The sequence below is a fragment of the Mytilus galloprovincialis genome, chromosome 6, assembly GCF_965363235.1.
Source record: "Mytilus galloprovincialis chromosome 6, xbMytGall1.hap1.1, whole genome shotgun sequence".
Lineage (NCBI taxonomy): Eukaryota > Metazoa > Mollusca > Bivalvia > Mytilida > Mytilidae > Mytilus > Mytilus galloprovincialis.
In genome coordinates this window covers 63,216,364-63,232,428 of record NC_134843.1, presented here as the reverse complement: position 1 = coordinate 63,232,428, position 16,065 = coordinate 63,216,364, and the positions used below count along the sequence as shown (strand labels likewise).

Genomic DNA, 16,065 nt, shown 5'->3' with positions numbered 1-16,065 from the left:
ATAAAAGACAATAAAAAACTTGAAATTACAAGAATAATCAGCATGACAAATTCTAAGTTGAGTGGTTGAAAGTCGACTCGTTATAAGAGTTATTGCCATTGGAGGATGATTTTTACCAATTTGTCGTTTGTCATCCAAGACACATGTTCATCATATTTTATTTTATTTGTTTGTTGATAAGTGACATAGAAGTCTCTGTCTGAATATCTCCTTGCTCTTGTAGATCACCACACTTTGGTTTGCTTGTCTGGTTTAAGTCTGTACCATGATTTTTTTCTGAAATATTGGTAATACAGAAACAAACTGAAAATCAGTTTTTTTAGTAAAGATTTTGTTACCCAAGAGTTTATGGTTTTTGTCGAGCCTGCAACTTTTGTTGCAGAAAAGCTTGACATAGGGATAGTGATCCGGCGGCGGCGGCGTTAGCTAACTTCTTAAAAGCTTTATATTTTAGAAGGTGGAAAACCTGGATGCTTCATACTTTATATATAGATGCCTCATGTTACGAAGTTTCCGTCAGTCACATGTCCAATGTCCTTGACCTCATTTTCATGGTTTAGTGACCACTTGAAAAATAAGTTCAGATTTTTTGTAATGTTGAATTCTCTCTTATTATAAGTAATAGGATAACTATATTTGATATGTGAGTACCTTGCAAGGTCCTCATGTCTGTCAGACAGTTTTCACTTGACCTCGACCTCATTTCATGGATCAGTGAACAAGGTTAAGTTTTGGTGGTCAAGTCCATATCTCAGATACTATAAGCAATAGGGCTAGTATATTCGGTGTATGGAAGGACTGTAAGGTGTACATGTCCAACTGGCAGGTGTCATCTGACCTTGACCTCATTTTCATGGTTCAGTGGTTATAGTTAAATTTTTGTGTTTTGGTCTGTTTTTTTTATACTATATGCAATAGGTCTGCTGTATTTATTGTATGGAATGATTGTAAGGTGTACATGTCTAGTGGGCAGATGTCATGTGACCTTGACCTCATTTTCATGGTTCAGTGGTTATAGTTAAATTTTTGTGTTTTGGTCTGTTTATTCATACTATATGCAATAGGTCTACTATATTTGTTGTATGGAATAATTGTAAGGTGTACATGTCTAGTGGGCGGATGTCATGTGACCTTGACCTCATTTTCATGGTTCAGTGGTCAAAGTTAAGATTTTTGAGTTTTGGTCTTTTTATCTAATACTATATGCCATAGGTCAACTATATTTGGTGTATGGAAATATTTTATGATCTTTATGTCAGTAGCGCAGGTTTCTTTTGACCATGACCTCATTTTCACAGTTCATTGCACAGTGTTAAGTTTTTGTGTTTTGGTCTATTTTTCTTAAACTATAAGTAATAGGTCAACTATATATGTTTTATAGAAGCATTGTTTGCTGTACATGTCGGCCTGGCATGGTTCATCTGACCTTGACCTCATTTTCAAGGTTCATTGGTCTTTGTTTAGTTATCTTGGTTAATGTTAAGTTTATGAGACAGTTGTAATAAAGCTTTATACTTAGGACTATCAACATAATATCAATGATTAGTATAGAAGGCGAGACATTTCAGCGTGTGCACTCTTGTATTGGCCTGTGCATGTACTAACATAGTTACTTTTAAAAAAGAAGAAATTAAAGGTACTAGGGGTAATTTGACATTTTATGGACCAACTAGCAATCTTTAGCAACCTTAACTACTCACCACCTAGCAGTCTTCATAACAACTTGAACTACACACTTTAAGTAAAGATACTGAAATGGAATGCCAAGATTTCTTTATTTGAAACAAGGATAAATTCTGCACAATTTTTTTAAAAGTACAAATATAGCCAAGACTAATAGGGGAAATACAATTGGTGGTTTAACACCTTATAATGGAGGCTTAAAAGGTCGAATTTCTAAATATTTGACTTATAAAATTGAAATCTGTGATACAACTAGGTCTGGAGGAGACCCTTTAAGTGAACTAGATCTTAGTGATGAATCAAGTAAGGCCTTTAGAAGATAAAATTGTTAAGAAATACTTTTTTCTCAGTCTTGCAGTCATTGTATTAATTAGGCTCAAGGAAGTTGTGAACATAGACCTCTAATAAACATAGTTACACTAGGGAAGTAATTCTCACTCAAATTAAGTCAATAAAAACCTATCTTTTGGTTTCAAAACAATAAAAACTAGCATTTTAAATTTTGATTGCATCATTTCTATTGAATGCAGCATTTTTTTAAATCGCCATATTTGATCTCTAAACTATGTTCATTGTTCAATGATAGAAATAATAACTGCATGCAATAATTTCTGAATTTACAGTAAAAGTTTCCTTTATATGATACCAAAAATTTCAAAATTAATCAGAAAAAGTTTTGTGCTAAAGAAGGATTTCGTGTTACAAACTTCCTATGATTTAGGTAATCTCAAGGACACACATTTTTGAAAACTTTGTCTGTTAAATGTCTGGTAAAGTTTGAACATCAAAAGTCTATATATTTTATGAAAACTGGTGTTGACAAAAGAAAATGTTCCATATGCACATGTGCTACTTAGTATTCCCGTGCTTGCATTTCCTATCATAAAATTTTGACAAAATATATACTTTGACAAAAAATATAAAAATTTCCAAAAATTTGAACCACACACTTTATCAGAAAAATTTAATTGGGTATATACAATGTAGTAGGTTGATAAACAACGATTTTGATCATTGTGATGCTTCATATTTACCCAACAGTAGATTTTGATTAAAACGTTCAGCTGATTTTTTACAGAGTTATCTCCCTGTAGTATTAGGTTTCCATTAACATTGTCTATTTGGTTCTGACTAAAGGTCATTACTAATTAAGCCCACAAACATCCCACTCTGTCATGCAGCTGAGACAAAAAATTGTGGTATCTCTGTTGAAACAATGTTCATGAATATCAATAGAATAAAGTATAAATTTCAAAAAGAGCTTTAACGTTTGCATATATTTGTGGGAAGTTGATATATTATGACAATAGAATGTTAATCTACCCATTTTTTCTATCTTTTTTTATTGAAAATTGTATTCCAGATTTAAGTGAAAGGGAGATAACTCCAGAATATATTGAAAGTAGTTTTTTAATAAGCCTTTTCCACTCATGATTTATAAATGTCTTTTTTTCACTATATATTCAGCTATATAAAGATTCCACAACTGCAAATTAAGTGTATTACGATTTTTCTCCACTGGAGCTTTTTAAATAATTAAAATTTAACTGTTGAGAGTGGAGAAATATCGTAATACACGAGTTACAGTGGTGGAATCTGTTTCTCTAATAAATTTTGTCCTTCCTTTTCAAAGATTTGAGGAAAGTGTGTAATTTTGATGTTGAATGATGCAGATCGGACATATTTTGACTTTATATACTAACTACCTTTGTATGGGATTAATTGTAGTTATAACATTATAATGAGATTGAAAAACGTTTTTTTTTTGTTTGTTTGTTGTTGAGATGATCGGTACACAATAAATTTACATAGCCATGTTTGTAATGTTTGTAATGGAAAAAAGTGTCTGATTTGTAAACTTTTTCTTTTTTTTCGGAATAGCTTAGGGCTATTAAAAATACCTTATCTTAAATGTCACACATTTTGTGAAAATATAAGAAGCGGCAATTTTTTCCTTTCATACCTTTAGTTTCATTGATAAAAAAAAAAAAAAATAAGCTCATCCAGTGTCCAGTTTGAAAGTCAATTGAACTGTACACATTCATGTTGAAGACCAATGACAGTATTACTTTGACCTATAATAGTTTTCTTTTACAAATTGTGTCTTTGATGGTGAGTTGTCTCATTGGCACTCATACCACATCTTCCTATGTCTATATAATCTGAATAAATCAATACACATGTATAAAAAAAACCTAAATAGTTTGAACTAATAATAACTTAATGCAACCAAATTGCATAAGATTCAATAACAATTGGTCAACATCATAATAAGTAATAGGGGTAAACTCAGGTAGGGAGAAAATGACACATATTTCAAGTTAAATTTTTGCAATAACAAATAAAGATTTGTCAACCAAAAGATTTGCTATTATTTTAAAAACAAGTCAGTCTGTATTGGTATAGTATTTGGAACTCTTATTTGTGTATTTAAGGCAGTAGAAAGTTAAGGCTTCAAAAGTCTACATAATTATTGACTTTATTCAGAAAATACGCCCTTTTAAAACATTTATTTCTTTACAAATAATGCATGAATACAAAGACATTTCTCAAAACTGCAAATAAAATTCTGTATGATAGGTATATTGGTATTGTCATGGAGTGTGTTGAAATGAACAGTGGTATGTACTGTACAGCAAATATTGAATTTCCTCACAAAATGTTATCAAGCGCTGCACTATATATTCTGGCCATACTATGATATTGCTTGGCTGAGCTTGAGTGATTTTCAATTAAGTTTAAAATTAATTACACCCTGCAGTGATTAAAAAACATTTAGATCTGTGATTAAATCAAATATTTGAAGTTGGTAAAAAAATGATGAGGTGCACTTATATTTTAATTTAGAGTTACGCCCCTTTGAATTTAGATTTAGAGTATTATAGGTACAAATTATTAAATGTTTCTATATAAAGGAAAATCTGTGAATCATAATAAGTAAATATAGGTTGATTGCTGGAATAGCTTGTACTTATGTCGACAATTAACAATTATAATATTTTCTTACATAATATAGCTGTAAAGGTCTTTAGAAAATTCAACAGAAAATGGGTGAAAATAATATGTTATTATACACTTAAGATTTAATAATGTTATCAAAGTCTGCAAATTCAATTGGTTGTTGCGACACTGTTCAAAAAAAAGAAATAATATGTATTGGGCGTCTTTAGGCTCCAGACTTGTTTGAATTTTGACAATGCTTTGGTTGGTTATATTTTGGGATTTTCTGTTGAGCAGAAATTTATCCCCTTATCTGGGATCAATATTTTGTAATGCTGATTTGTTGACGTAATAAAAATCATATTCATAATTCAACGCCTGTCAACATAGATATGAGATTAATTTTTTACATGATTTTAAAAAAATTTGAATAAACAGTCCAATAAAACTTGACTTGATATTTTAATTCGAGCAGTTGTGGACTATGAAAAGTGTCATATAAATTCTGGATTTGATTTACAACAAGGACTTAATATATCATTTGAAGATGAAAAACTAAAGAAACTCCAAAGAAAGGGTCACACCCAAGGAAAACATGATAGCGATACCTTTTACATTCTTCATTTGATTGTAAATTTTAAAATTGCGTGCCAAATTGGATGCAATAACTTAGAATTAGATGTGAAACTTTGACATTATCACTCTGTTACTATTTGGTTTGAGGATTTAATAAACTAAGTTCAATGTAAGATAGATGTTTATATCAGCCGAAAAAGTCATTTAAGTCATCTTAAAATTTAAATCGTAAATTTGAATGTTGTCTATGGCTTCATGTGTTGACTTATATCAACTATTTATATGAGGATTGTATATACCTATTAGCTAAATCAAGAAGTTTGAATGATAGACCCTCTACGAGTCCTGAACCTATTGAAGTTTTAAATGTTTTAACGGCAATATTGTGAAGATTGCAGAGCTCATTGCATGACATATATTGGATTTTAAAAAGAAACTTAATAGTTTTATAAGATATGTTTTTACAATTTGTTTGCCTGAGATTAGAAACTTTTGTGTAGTAGACGATTTAATTTCTGATTTTTAATGGGCTAGGATTTAAAAATTAAAAATTGAAATTGTGACTATTTAGGGTCACTTCAATGGACCATTAGGCAAATGTGGAACAATTAAAGAAGAATTTCAATTTTTTTAATATAAAAATATCGCTTCATCAACAGTGCATTGCATTTCACAGTTGTTCTCAAGGATACACTGGTTTGAAATCTGAACATTTTTGTGAATTTAGCAAGCTTTATTTACTATTTGGATATAAATTTTAAGATCTGAATCGTTGGACAGACAAAACAATCAATAGGATTTACAGATGCTTTGGATTTTGTTCATTCCTCGGAGGATTAATAAAAATGGTTCTTTTTTCTGACATCATTGATTTCTGATGAAAAAGGAAAGTTATTGATATATGGAACAAAAACATTCATTAATGACATTAATAGTAATATAAAAATATATAGAAATAAAAAAATTCCCCAAAATATTCAATATATATTGAATCATGTCTGTAAGTGCGAGTGAAACTTGTAGGCCTGAGTCTCCTGGACCTGTAAAAGTTAATCCCATGAAAAAGTTCAATATTGCTAGCTTAGCACGGCATCTTATGGATCAGAAAAAGCAGGACGAGAAAAAAGTGCAGGAAAACAGGTAATTAATCTTCCTTTCTATTGAAATATTTTTAAATAATGATTTTGTAGTGTCTTTGATATTCTCTTTTTTTTTTTTGGAGGGAAAAGGGGGGGATTAATACTTGGTTCTTGTAAAATCTGATCAATTAGCTTTTTGTTTTATGAGGAAGTTGCATTAATTTCACCCATTAAGGTTGCAGAATATTGATAACCTGATTGAAAGGTGCACTTAAATTTATTTTCCAATTTTAATATCAATCTGACAATCATGAAAGGATCATTCAGAACTTCTTTGTTGTCATACATTATTGTCTCCATGGTGATGAATAACTAAGATCATGCATGCAATATCATTCTGTTTCCATGGAAATAAGTGAGAATATTTTGAGGGTCACAATTAGTCTTCAATAATGAACAAATGTGATTACCATATTGCAAACACTAACTCACAAAGTTTAAACAACTTCTGAATAATTTTAACAGAGACCACTGACTCTTTCCAAAAAACTCAAATAAGTTTCATTTATTAGTATCATTAACTATTATCATTAGGTAACTTTCTATGCTCCTTCTATTTTCATTTTTTCTTTACCAGAAAAGGTCACAGATGTGTTTTAATGATTCTGATATCTGTCCTTGCACCAAACTTTGGCTGCTATTAAAATCTGATGAAATTTGAAATAACTTTCTCAAGTTTTCATTGCTGAAAAGCTGTCTGTAGAAAAATGTACTTTGCATTTAGAGTGAAAACTGTTTATTCCTTTTAAATTTACCAGTACTTTACAGTGGACAATGGTCTGCTGATAAAAATACATGCAATAAAATTAGCAACAAAAAATCTGTTACTCTTTTTGGGAAAAGGTATAAGCAAAAGATTTGGTATAAATGGTACCCAGCTGGTATTTTTTCTACTGGTATGAAAGTAGACACATTGGCTGGTACCCATTTCAACACAAGTATATGAGTTAAACATTTTAATCTATCTGGTACCCCTTTAAGTCTAGGTGTGAATTGAGACTTTTATCACTGGACAATTTACCTGTTGTCTTAAGTAGTCGTTTGAACCACTGAACAAACATATTCACATTGTCCTTATAAATTTCCTTATAGGAACATATGATCTTTATCTTTAACAAATCTATCTTAATGTGGATAATTTGTGAGTTTTTATATACCAGTATAATTTTTCTTGGTTATTTCAAGGATTTGTATAGTATACTACATAAATCATCTGTTTCTTATTACAAATTGGTGTAACACAATCATGGGTGTTCTTCACATAAAATTCGTACATTTCTTTTCAAACAAATATACTTCATTATATATAGTAATGATTATCTACTATTACAGTGATATGAACAGTTCTTTTCAAAGTAGAAATCTATAATTTTTATAGCAATAATCAATTTGTCTATCTTAATGTTGTCTGTGCCCTCCTTAGACAGATCTGCAAACGTTAGCTATTTTGGGATTTCTACCATGAGAGAGCATAACCTTTCAATATATAAACAGAATACATGGAAACAGTCATTTAAAGGAGTAAAAATTGCATTTAATATAAGTTAAAAGATATAGTATGTCTCAGTGCCAATGAGACAACTCTCTATCTAAGTCACAATGTTTGAAAAGTTAATAGTTATAGGTCAAAGAACAGCCTTCAAATCAGAACCTTGGCACACAACACTTAATCAACAAAAAGCTTTATGTTGTGACTCGTAGCTGATATTTTACAATATCAACACGCAAACAACCTGATAATCAGAACATATAACCACCGATACTTTCACTCAAAACCAATGCTTGTTTTTGAAACAGCACATGCTATTACATGTGTTAGAGAAAACCTTAGGTTTGCTGTGTTTCAAACCCCTTGTGGAGATTTTGAGAAGCTGACAGGGGCCTGTACCACACCTGTAGCCTTGAAAACAAATAATGAATGTTAAAGTCAACGTTCTGTTCGAATTGTGACTGTTAAAGTCGAGTTTTTGAGACAAATAACTCTCCTTTGAAAATTCCTGGCTACGGGCCTGTGTACTATGCCATTTTCACCAAGATCATGAACATCGTCATCTCTTTCACTGTCCATTCAGCTTATTGATCCTGGTTGTCAAGGTTGATTTTTGACCATCATTTATTGTCATCATTTTCATAATCATCATAAGAAAGTGAAAACGTATAGTATCTATTAGCTAAGAGTTTACAGCAACACCTTATGTAGAGTTCACATTTTTGTTTAGGGGCCAACTGAAGCATGCCTCAGGGTGCACAATTTTCATGCTGTGTAATGAAGACCCATTGGCTGTGTTCTGATGTTTGGTCAGGTTGTCATTTCTTTGACACATTCCTCATTTGCATTCTCAATTTTTTTATGCTAAACTGAGAAATGTAACAGTTAAATGTCAGGAATAAATTTTGTTAGATATTGACCCAAACGTCTCCTCCTTTTTTTCTTTTTTTTTTAAAGATTTGGCCTTTAACTTATTTTGATTTCAATGACAATGATGGAGTCTAAATATGTGCACAAAATGTGCTACAGTGCATCTAATTAGTTATCAAAGGTACCAGGATTATAATTTAGTACGCCAGACGCGCGTTTCGTCTACATAAGACTCATCAGTGACGCTCATATCAAAATATTTATAAAGCCAAACAATTACAAAGTTGAAGAGCATTGAGGATCCAAAATTCCAAAAAGTTGTGCCAAATACCGCTAAGGAAATCTATGCCTGGAATAAGAAAATCCTTAGTTTTTCGAAAAAATTAAACTTTTATTAACAGGAAATTTATAAAAACAAATGACCACATTATTGATATTCATGTCAACACCGAAGTGTTGACTACTGGGCTGGTGATACCCTCGGGGACGAAACGTCCACCAGCAGTGGCATCGACCCAGTGGTGTAAATAGTTATCAAAGGTACCAGGATTATAATTTAGTACGCCAGACGCGCGTTTCGTCTACATAAGACTCATCAGTGACGCTCATATCAAAATATTTATAAAGCCAAACAATTACAAAGTTGAAGAGCATTGAGGATCCAAAATTCCAAAAAGTTGTGCCAAATACCGCTAAGGAAATCTATGCCTGGAATAAGAAAATCCTTAGTTTTTCGAAAAAATTAAACTTTTATTAACAGGAAATTTATAAAAACAAATGACCACATTATTGATATTCATGTCAACACCGAAGTGTTGACTACTGGGCTGGTGATACCCTCGGGGACGAAACGTCCACTTAAAATACTAAACTATAAGCCTGGTATCTTTGATGAGATTTTTTTGACTTAATATAAAAAAGAAGATGTGGTATGATTGCCAATGAGACAACTATCCACAAAAGACCAAAATGACACAGACATTAACAACTATAGGTCACCGTATGGCCTTCAACAATGAGCAAAGCCCATACCGCATAGTCAGCTATAAAAGGCCCCGATAAGACAATGTAAAACAATTCAAACGAGAAAACTAACGGCCTTATTTATACATGTAAAAAAATGAAAGAATGTTTTTTCGTTATGTATGAATTTTACAAAAAAGTGGACGTTAACATTGCTAATAAATTCAAGATTTATAATATATATTATTTTTTTCAGTGAGCTTTGGTAAGATAACAGTATACTGTAACTGTGTTTGAATAGTGAATTTTAATGTGATTTACTTCCTCGTCTTTTAACTTCTGTCAAAGATAAGAGTAGTCTTATAACTTTATTACGATCTTGTGTCAATCTGTGCTTGACTTTTTTTCTAAATTTAACAAAAGCTTATCTGTTTATTGCACTTAGTCTTATTTTTTCCAAGCTGAAATACTGAAAAACATTTTAAAAATGTCAAGGACAGTATAGAATTTCAATTTTAACTCACCACATTGACAGTACGTGTGCCTATTGAAACTATAAGTGAACCAGTAAGATTAGATTGTTTTTACAATGAAACACATGCTTATTTGGTATGAAAATATGAATATGAAATAATCTTCAACTCTTTGAGTACATGTGGAAAAAAATAATAAGCTGATAGTCAGGTTTCATAGTGGTGGAACTCATGTCTTATATTAAATATATATTTAAGCTACTTAAAGGTAACTGCATCAGCTGAGAAGTGTTTTTGCTTTGTTTGCATGGCACACGCTTAATGAAAAAACAGTTTATATGAACTATGTGCAATTGTATTATTAGTGCTGTTTTGGGTTACCTTTATTATATTTAGTAGGCTCAAACCCAAGCATTTGGAAGTCAAGGATTTGTAACTTCGCTGAAAAGTTAGTAATGACTAAAAGGAACCTAAAAAAAATGTTCAACTATGGTCAACTTAATATAAGGGTGGTAATGGGGGTACTTTCATGACATAATACTGGTAAAAAAAATTGCCAAATGATGTTTATGGTATTTTCGGTGCATGACGATATAATGTGCACTTTCTTTTATATGATGAAAAAATGGACTGATTTTGACAATTCACTTTAATTTATTCCAAAAATAATGGTAATGATAAATATTTGAGACCCATTCTAATCACAGTTTGATGCCTAATCATAAAGGACATTACTACCCTTCAAAATCTGAGGAAGTTGGAACCTTGAATTCTTAATAATATCTTGATTTATCAATAAAGAATTTAAGAATAAACCAAAATCCATACCCAAGTGAAGTTCTGACCAGGTGTCATACTGGCTGACTTACCATTTGTAACCCAATCATACAAGAAGTTAAATGATTAAAGAATAATGCCCTTTAAAAATGAAGATTAGAGAATAACGGACAAAAAAATGAAGATTAGAGAAATGCGTAGTCTAATTTTTTGAAGATTAGAGAAAAAGGGGTTAATTTTTTGAAGACTAGAGAAAAGGGGGTGAAAATTAAATGTTTACAGAATAACAGACCCCCCGTCCCCCATCACATAAGGTTCTGGATGTGCATAGAGTACAGAATAAAGGACAAAAAAATATATATACTGTGGATTCATGCATTTTTCGTGGGTACTAATTTTCTGGATTTATGAAAACTTGTACTTTTTGTGGATATTTGTTTTTGAGGTTTTGCTGAAGTCTTAACATACAAGTCTATATAAAATTTGTTCTTCATCAAACATTTAATTTCGTAGTTAACCTGTTCTCACAAAATTAACAAATATTGGTATCCACAAATGATAATGTATCCACAGTAGAGAAAAACAGAGCAAAAAAATAAAATAAAGAATAGCCACAAATATAGCAGAAAAAAAACAAAGAATAAAGAAAAATAGACCAAAAAATAAAGAATAGAGAACAATTTGATGCTAAAATATAAAGAATACAGAAATACTGCTTAAAAAATTAAAAAATATAGAAATGAAAGACCCCCATTGTTCCCCAAACTAGACACTCATAGTGTACAACATTGGCGGATCCAGGGGGAGGGGGTCCTGGGGTTGGAACCCCCCTTTTTTTGGCAATCAACGCATTTGAATAGGGTAGTTGGAACCCCCCCTTTGTCCTGGGTTGGGAACCCCCCTTTTTAAAATGGCTGGATCCGCCCCTGTACAAGTAAAGTGGATTCAAATGATTTACATGATAACCAACCAAAGTCTTTGAAGTGAAGTTTCAGTTTCAAAATCCATATATAATATAGATATGGATCATACCATTATATGCCTAATTTCTTTTTATTATATGCGGTTTTGGTCTTTTTAATCTGATATTATATTGTGTTAATTGAAGTAATACTTAAAAACAATATTTACAAGCCTTGATCAAAACGTTATAATATTTTTCATTGCAAAGTGACCAAATGTTTGATATAGTTTAATTGCTGATTTGACTTTTAAAACTTAGGACTAGATTTTTTTTGTAAATTCTAAGCGATTATCAGCTACTTGTCTGAAATATGTTTACTTTAGAAAATCCTTGATCTATTTTCAGTTTTGAACTTGATTATGGGTAATCTCAAGATCAATAAATATGTTTCAATATATGACACCAAGGGTATTCTGAAAGGACTGTGTAAAAAGAAGATAATTATTTCTTTTGATATGAAATAAAACTGTGTAATTATGAATATTATTGACAAGTTTTCAAATTAACTCATTTTCTTACTACTATTTAATTATCTAACAGTTATATATAAATTGAATTTTTTTCAAGTATTTGACTATACTTAGAATTTTTGACATAGTTATCATACTATAATTACAATGTTGCACAAAAATTCTGTTTTCATTTTAATAATTATTGGTGTTTTGAACCAAAGTGTAGATCTAGAGTAAATAAGCTACTCAGGAACTCACAAGCAAAACCACACATCTGCCTAGTCCGAGATTACTCTGACGGATGTTTTGCTAGACAAACTGGGGCTGTGGCGTCCGACGGCTGTTTTGCCAGACAAGCTGGGGCCAACAGCCGTCGGAAGTTGGAGTAATCTCGGACTAACATCTGCCAACCATGTTTTACAGTTGTTATAGCTTTGTCCAAATTGAATTTAATGAGATGCTATTTATATAATTGTTAGATGTTGAAAGCAGCTGGTACATGTACAACTATAACAATAAGTTAAATTTTGTTCCACTGGAATGATTTTGCTTTATTTTTTAAAACAGATCTTTGAGAAATTCAAATACAAATCTTGGGTAGAAAATCCAACAACGGGAACATATTTTACATTATTGTACTATTTAAACCATTTTTTAGTAAATTTGACCCCTGACTTTCTTCAGTTTCTCTGTTATCTTTCTAACCTACTTTTCATATAGCATTTAGATGTTATTGATTTTAAACAGATGTGACAATTTTGGGTAATAAATTGGTGAGCACATGTACTGCTTTGTGCTTATGTTCATTAGGCACTATTGAGGAAACCTAAAGCAAAGGAACAGCACATTTATTGATATTCTTCATCTCAAATTTGCAGTGAGCACTTTTTGACATTATATAATATTTTATATGAACACGTATAAGATTTCTTTTTTACATTTATCCATTATCTTTCATTCTTGCTTGCATTTTATTATAGTCCACTTGCACCTTTAAATGTCTTAAATTCTTTCAAAACGATCAATGCCCAATTTAATTATTTAAAAGAGTTATATGCCCTTTTATTTTTTTATTGTATTGCAAATTATATTTGATGAAGTGCTCTCTCACAAGCCTACATTTTTCCAAGATATTTCTAAAAGGTTTAAAAAATAACAAAAAAACAGAGTTATTGCCCTTGGAAAGTAAATATGTGCGACCTTTTAAAGGGGACATTGAAACTCGTCCATTTAACAATTTTATTTACATCATTTGGTCATTTTGAGAGACTTATTTAGTTTAATTGTCAGTATTACAGAAAATTTAAAGTTTTTATAGCCTTTTAAATGTAGGTTGAAATTAGTTAATGGATTTTACACAATGTTTTGATTGTGCCGATTTATTTCTGAAAACAAATTTCATTCATCAATGGCTAACATATAGTTAGCATTCTGTTCTATTTTAACGAACTAATTACATGTTATTAATTAACGTGTTTGACAGTTAACATTAACAATAGTGAAATTATATTATAATTTCTAGATCTCATAACCACCTCATTTATCATTTTAGAATTTAACTCTTTGATCCCTTTTCCATTTAGAATTATTTGAAAATGTTTGGTGCATTGATTTATAACACTTAACATTGTCATTAGGGTTACAAATTTGTACTCAACCCATTTACCTACGCTTCTGAATAAATAAAAATTTCATGCAAAAAAATTCCGAGACTGATCGCTATCTCAAAAGGAAAAGTGACAATAAATAATAGAAAGCAATTCATAAGCAGTCATTCATTTCGTTGATTTCACTGTTGCTAATTTCGTCATTAAGTTTTTAACATATTATTTACGAGTTCATGTTAGGAGTGTACACAATAAGTTTATTGGTGAAATCGTTCTTAAACTTTTATATACGATTTCCGATCTTATTATCTGGATACCATAATCAGAAACTAAAGGAACGTTGCATTTGTTAGATTTATTATGAATATTTCTATCACCTTGTCCCGTTGAGTGCAAGCTGATATGAACAGTATTGAGATTTTGAAGTGATATGTCGTTTTGAGAGCAATAGATTAGGATACAAAATGTTCTGTTTCTTTGTATCATCCCTGAATTATTAATTTTACATTTAACATGATGGATGGTGTTTGAATTACATATAATGTAAAGCCTACAACGATTTGAATGATGTTGAATAAATAGATATAGGATTTATATATTCAACTGGAAAATTCGTTATTTGAATTTAAAAAGTAGGATTGATAAAAAAAAAAAGATAAGTTTTAAGTACGCTACATGATGGAAAATGAACGTTTGGTACACGAAAACAAAGACGAGTCACAGGATATAGAATCGGAGAGTAGGGATAGTTTTAGTAGTCCTAGATTGCGCAGTCCTTCTGTTGAGTCCTCACTATCCACCGATCCACTTGATGATAGCAGTGCTGTTTCTCCGGACAAAAATCATGTGTCTAATCAAAAGCGTAATTCTGTTTTTAAATTGGCCAATGATCATATCATGAGGAGGGGTAGCAGTACTGCTAATTTAAGTTTAAAAATGGATTTAAAAACTAGGTAATTATATTTAATGTATTTTTTTTTTAAAACTTGTAAACTTAATGTATGCTTAATATATATTGTAATGAACCTGTATGTCATATCTATTGTATTAATTTCTTCTACAGGGAAAGAGAGAAGAATGAACTGAAGTTAAAAGTAGAAGAACTTGAAGGGTTCAAAGCAAAATATGATGTCCAAAAAAGCGAAAATGAGGTAATTAAGAAATAAAAAGATGTGGATAGTAATGTTTAAGTCTAAAATTTTCATTGTTTCTTTATGTGTATGTCCCAATTAGTTAAGTGGTTGTTGTTGGTTCATGTCTGTCATAAATGATTTTTTGGTACATGTGTTGTAAATTGTTTTATTTTAAGTCAGCTAGGTTGTTAGTTTCTCTTGTTTAAATTGTTTCCTACTTTTTCATGTCAGGGTCTTTTATAGCTGACTATAAGGTATGTGTTGTTCTCATTGTTGAAGGCTGTACCATGATATATTAATTACTGATACTACAATAATTTTAACTCTAGGGGTCTCATTGGCAATAATACCTCTCTTTTTTTTTTTTTTTTTTTTTTTTTTATAATGTTTAAGAAATTTCAACAAAATTCAAACCTAAAGGCATTTTGTTATTTCTAAAAAAATAATTAGGAGCAATCACATTAGCTTTGCTTAGCAGGACAAAGTTTAGACTTCGTTGGTATTTGAATGTTCTCCACTCAGCCAACAAAATGTAGGAATAAGAGCATATTTGAGAGTGATCTAGTACAAATCTATACAAAACAACGTTCATATTCATTCACATTACCATGGCAAATATAAGATATTAAAGGAGGCAACTTCCCAGCATCACATCCTCCTTAAGTAGAACTATGCATGTTAACCAATGGTTGCTGCAGCTTTAACCAGCTTATACATGTACTTTTACATATATCCTCTCATCTCTGAATGTAGGAGAGCAAAACAATCCATGATAGGTATATAGATAGTCTGAAGTTACTGTTTGGTTGTCAGTTGGCCTTTATTAAATTGTTTTGCACTATTATCAGGTACTTTTTGTCAAGTCCTGCGACTTATGTCACATACTTATAGCAAGACATAGCAATCCTACATTCCCATGTTGGCATCGTCGTTTGCGGATTCCTACAATATTCACTCTGTTTTTAAAGTTTTTTAAATTTTAATAACTTTCTTAAACTA

General features: G+C 30.9%; 1 protein-coding gene across 7 annotated transcripts in view; it reads left to right on the top strand.

The window, feature by feature from the left end:
* The window catches only part of LOC143080077 (uncharacterized), an 84,054-nt gene that overhangs the window by 39,902 nt on the left and 28,087 nt on the right, over positions 1 to 16,065 (top strand). For 5 of the 7 annotated variants that reach the window (XM_076255742.1, XM_076255746.1, XM_076255744.1 and 2 more), the window contains one exon: positions 14,997 to 15,084. In XM_076255742.1, the coding sequence (XP_076111857.1) occupies positions 14,997 to 15,084 (88 nt within the window). Of the gene's footprint in view, positions 1 to 5,083; positions 6,340 to 14,187; positions 14,887 to 14,996; positions 15,085 to 16,065 lie in introns of those variants that run through there. The other 2 variants (XM_076255743.1, XM_076255741.1) reach the window with 2 other exon arrangements.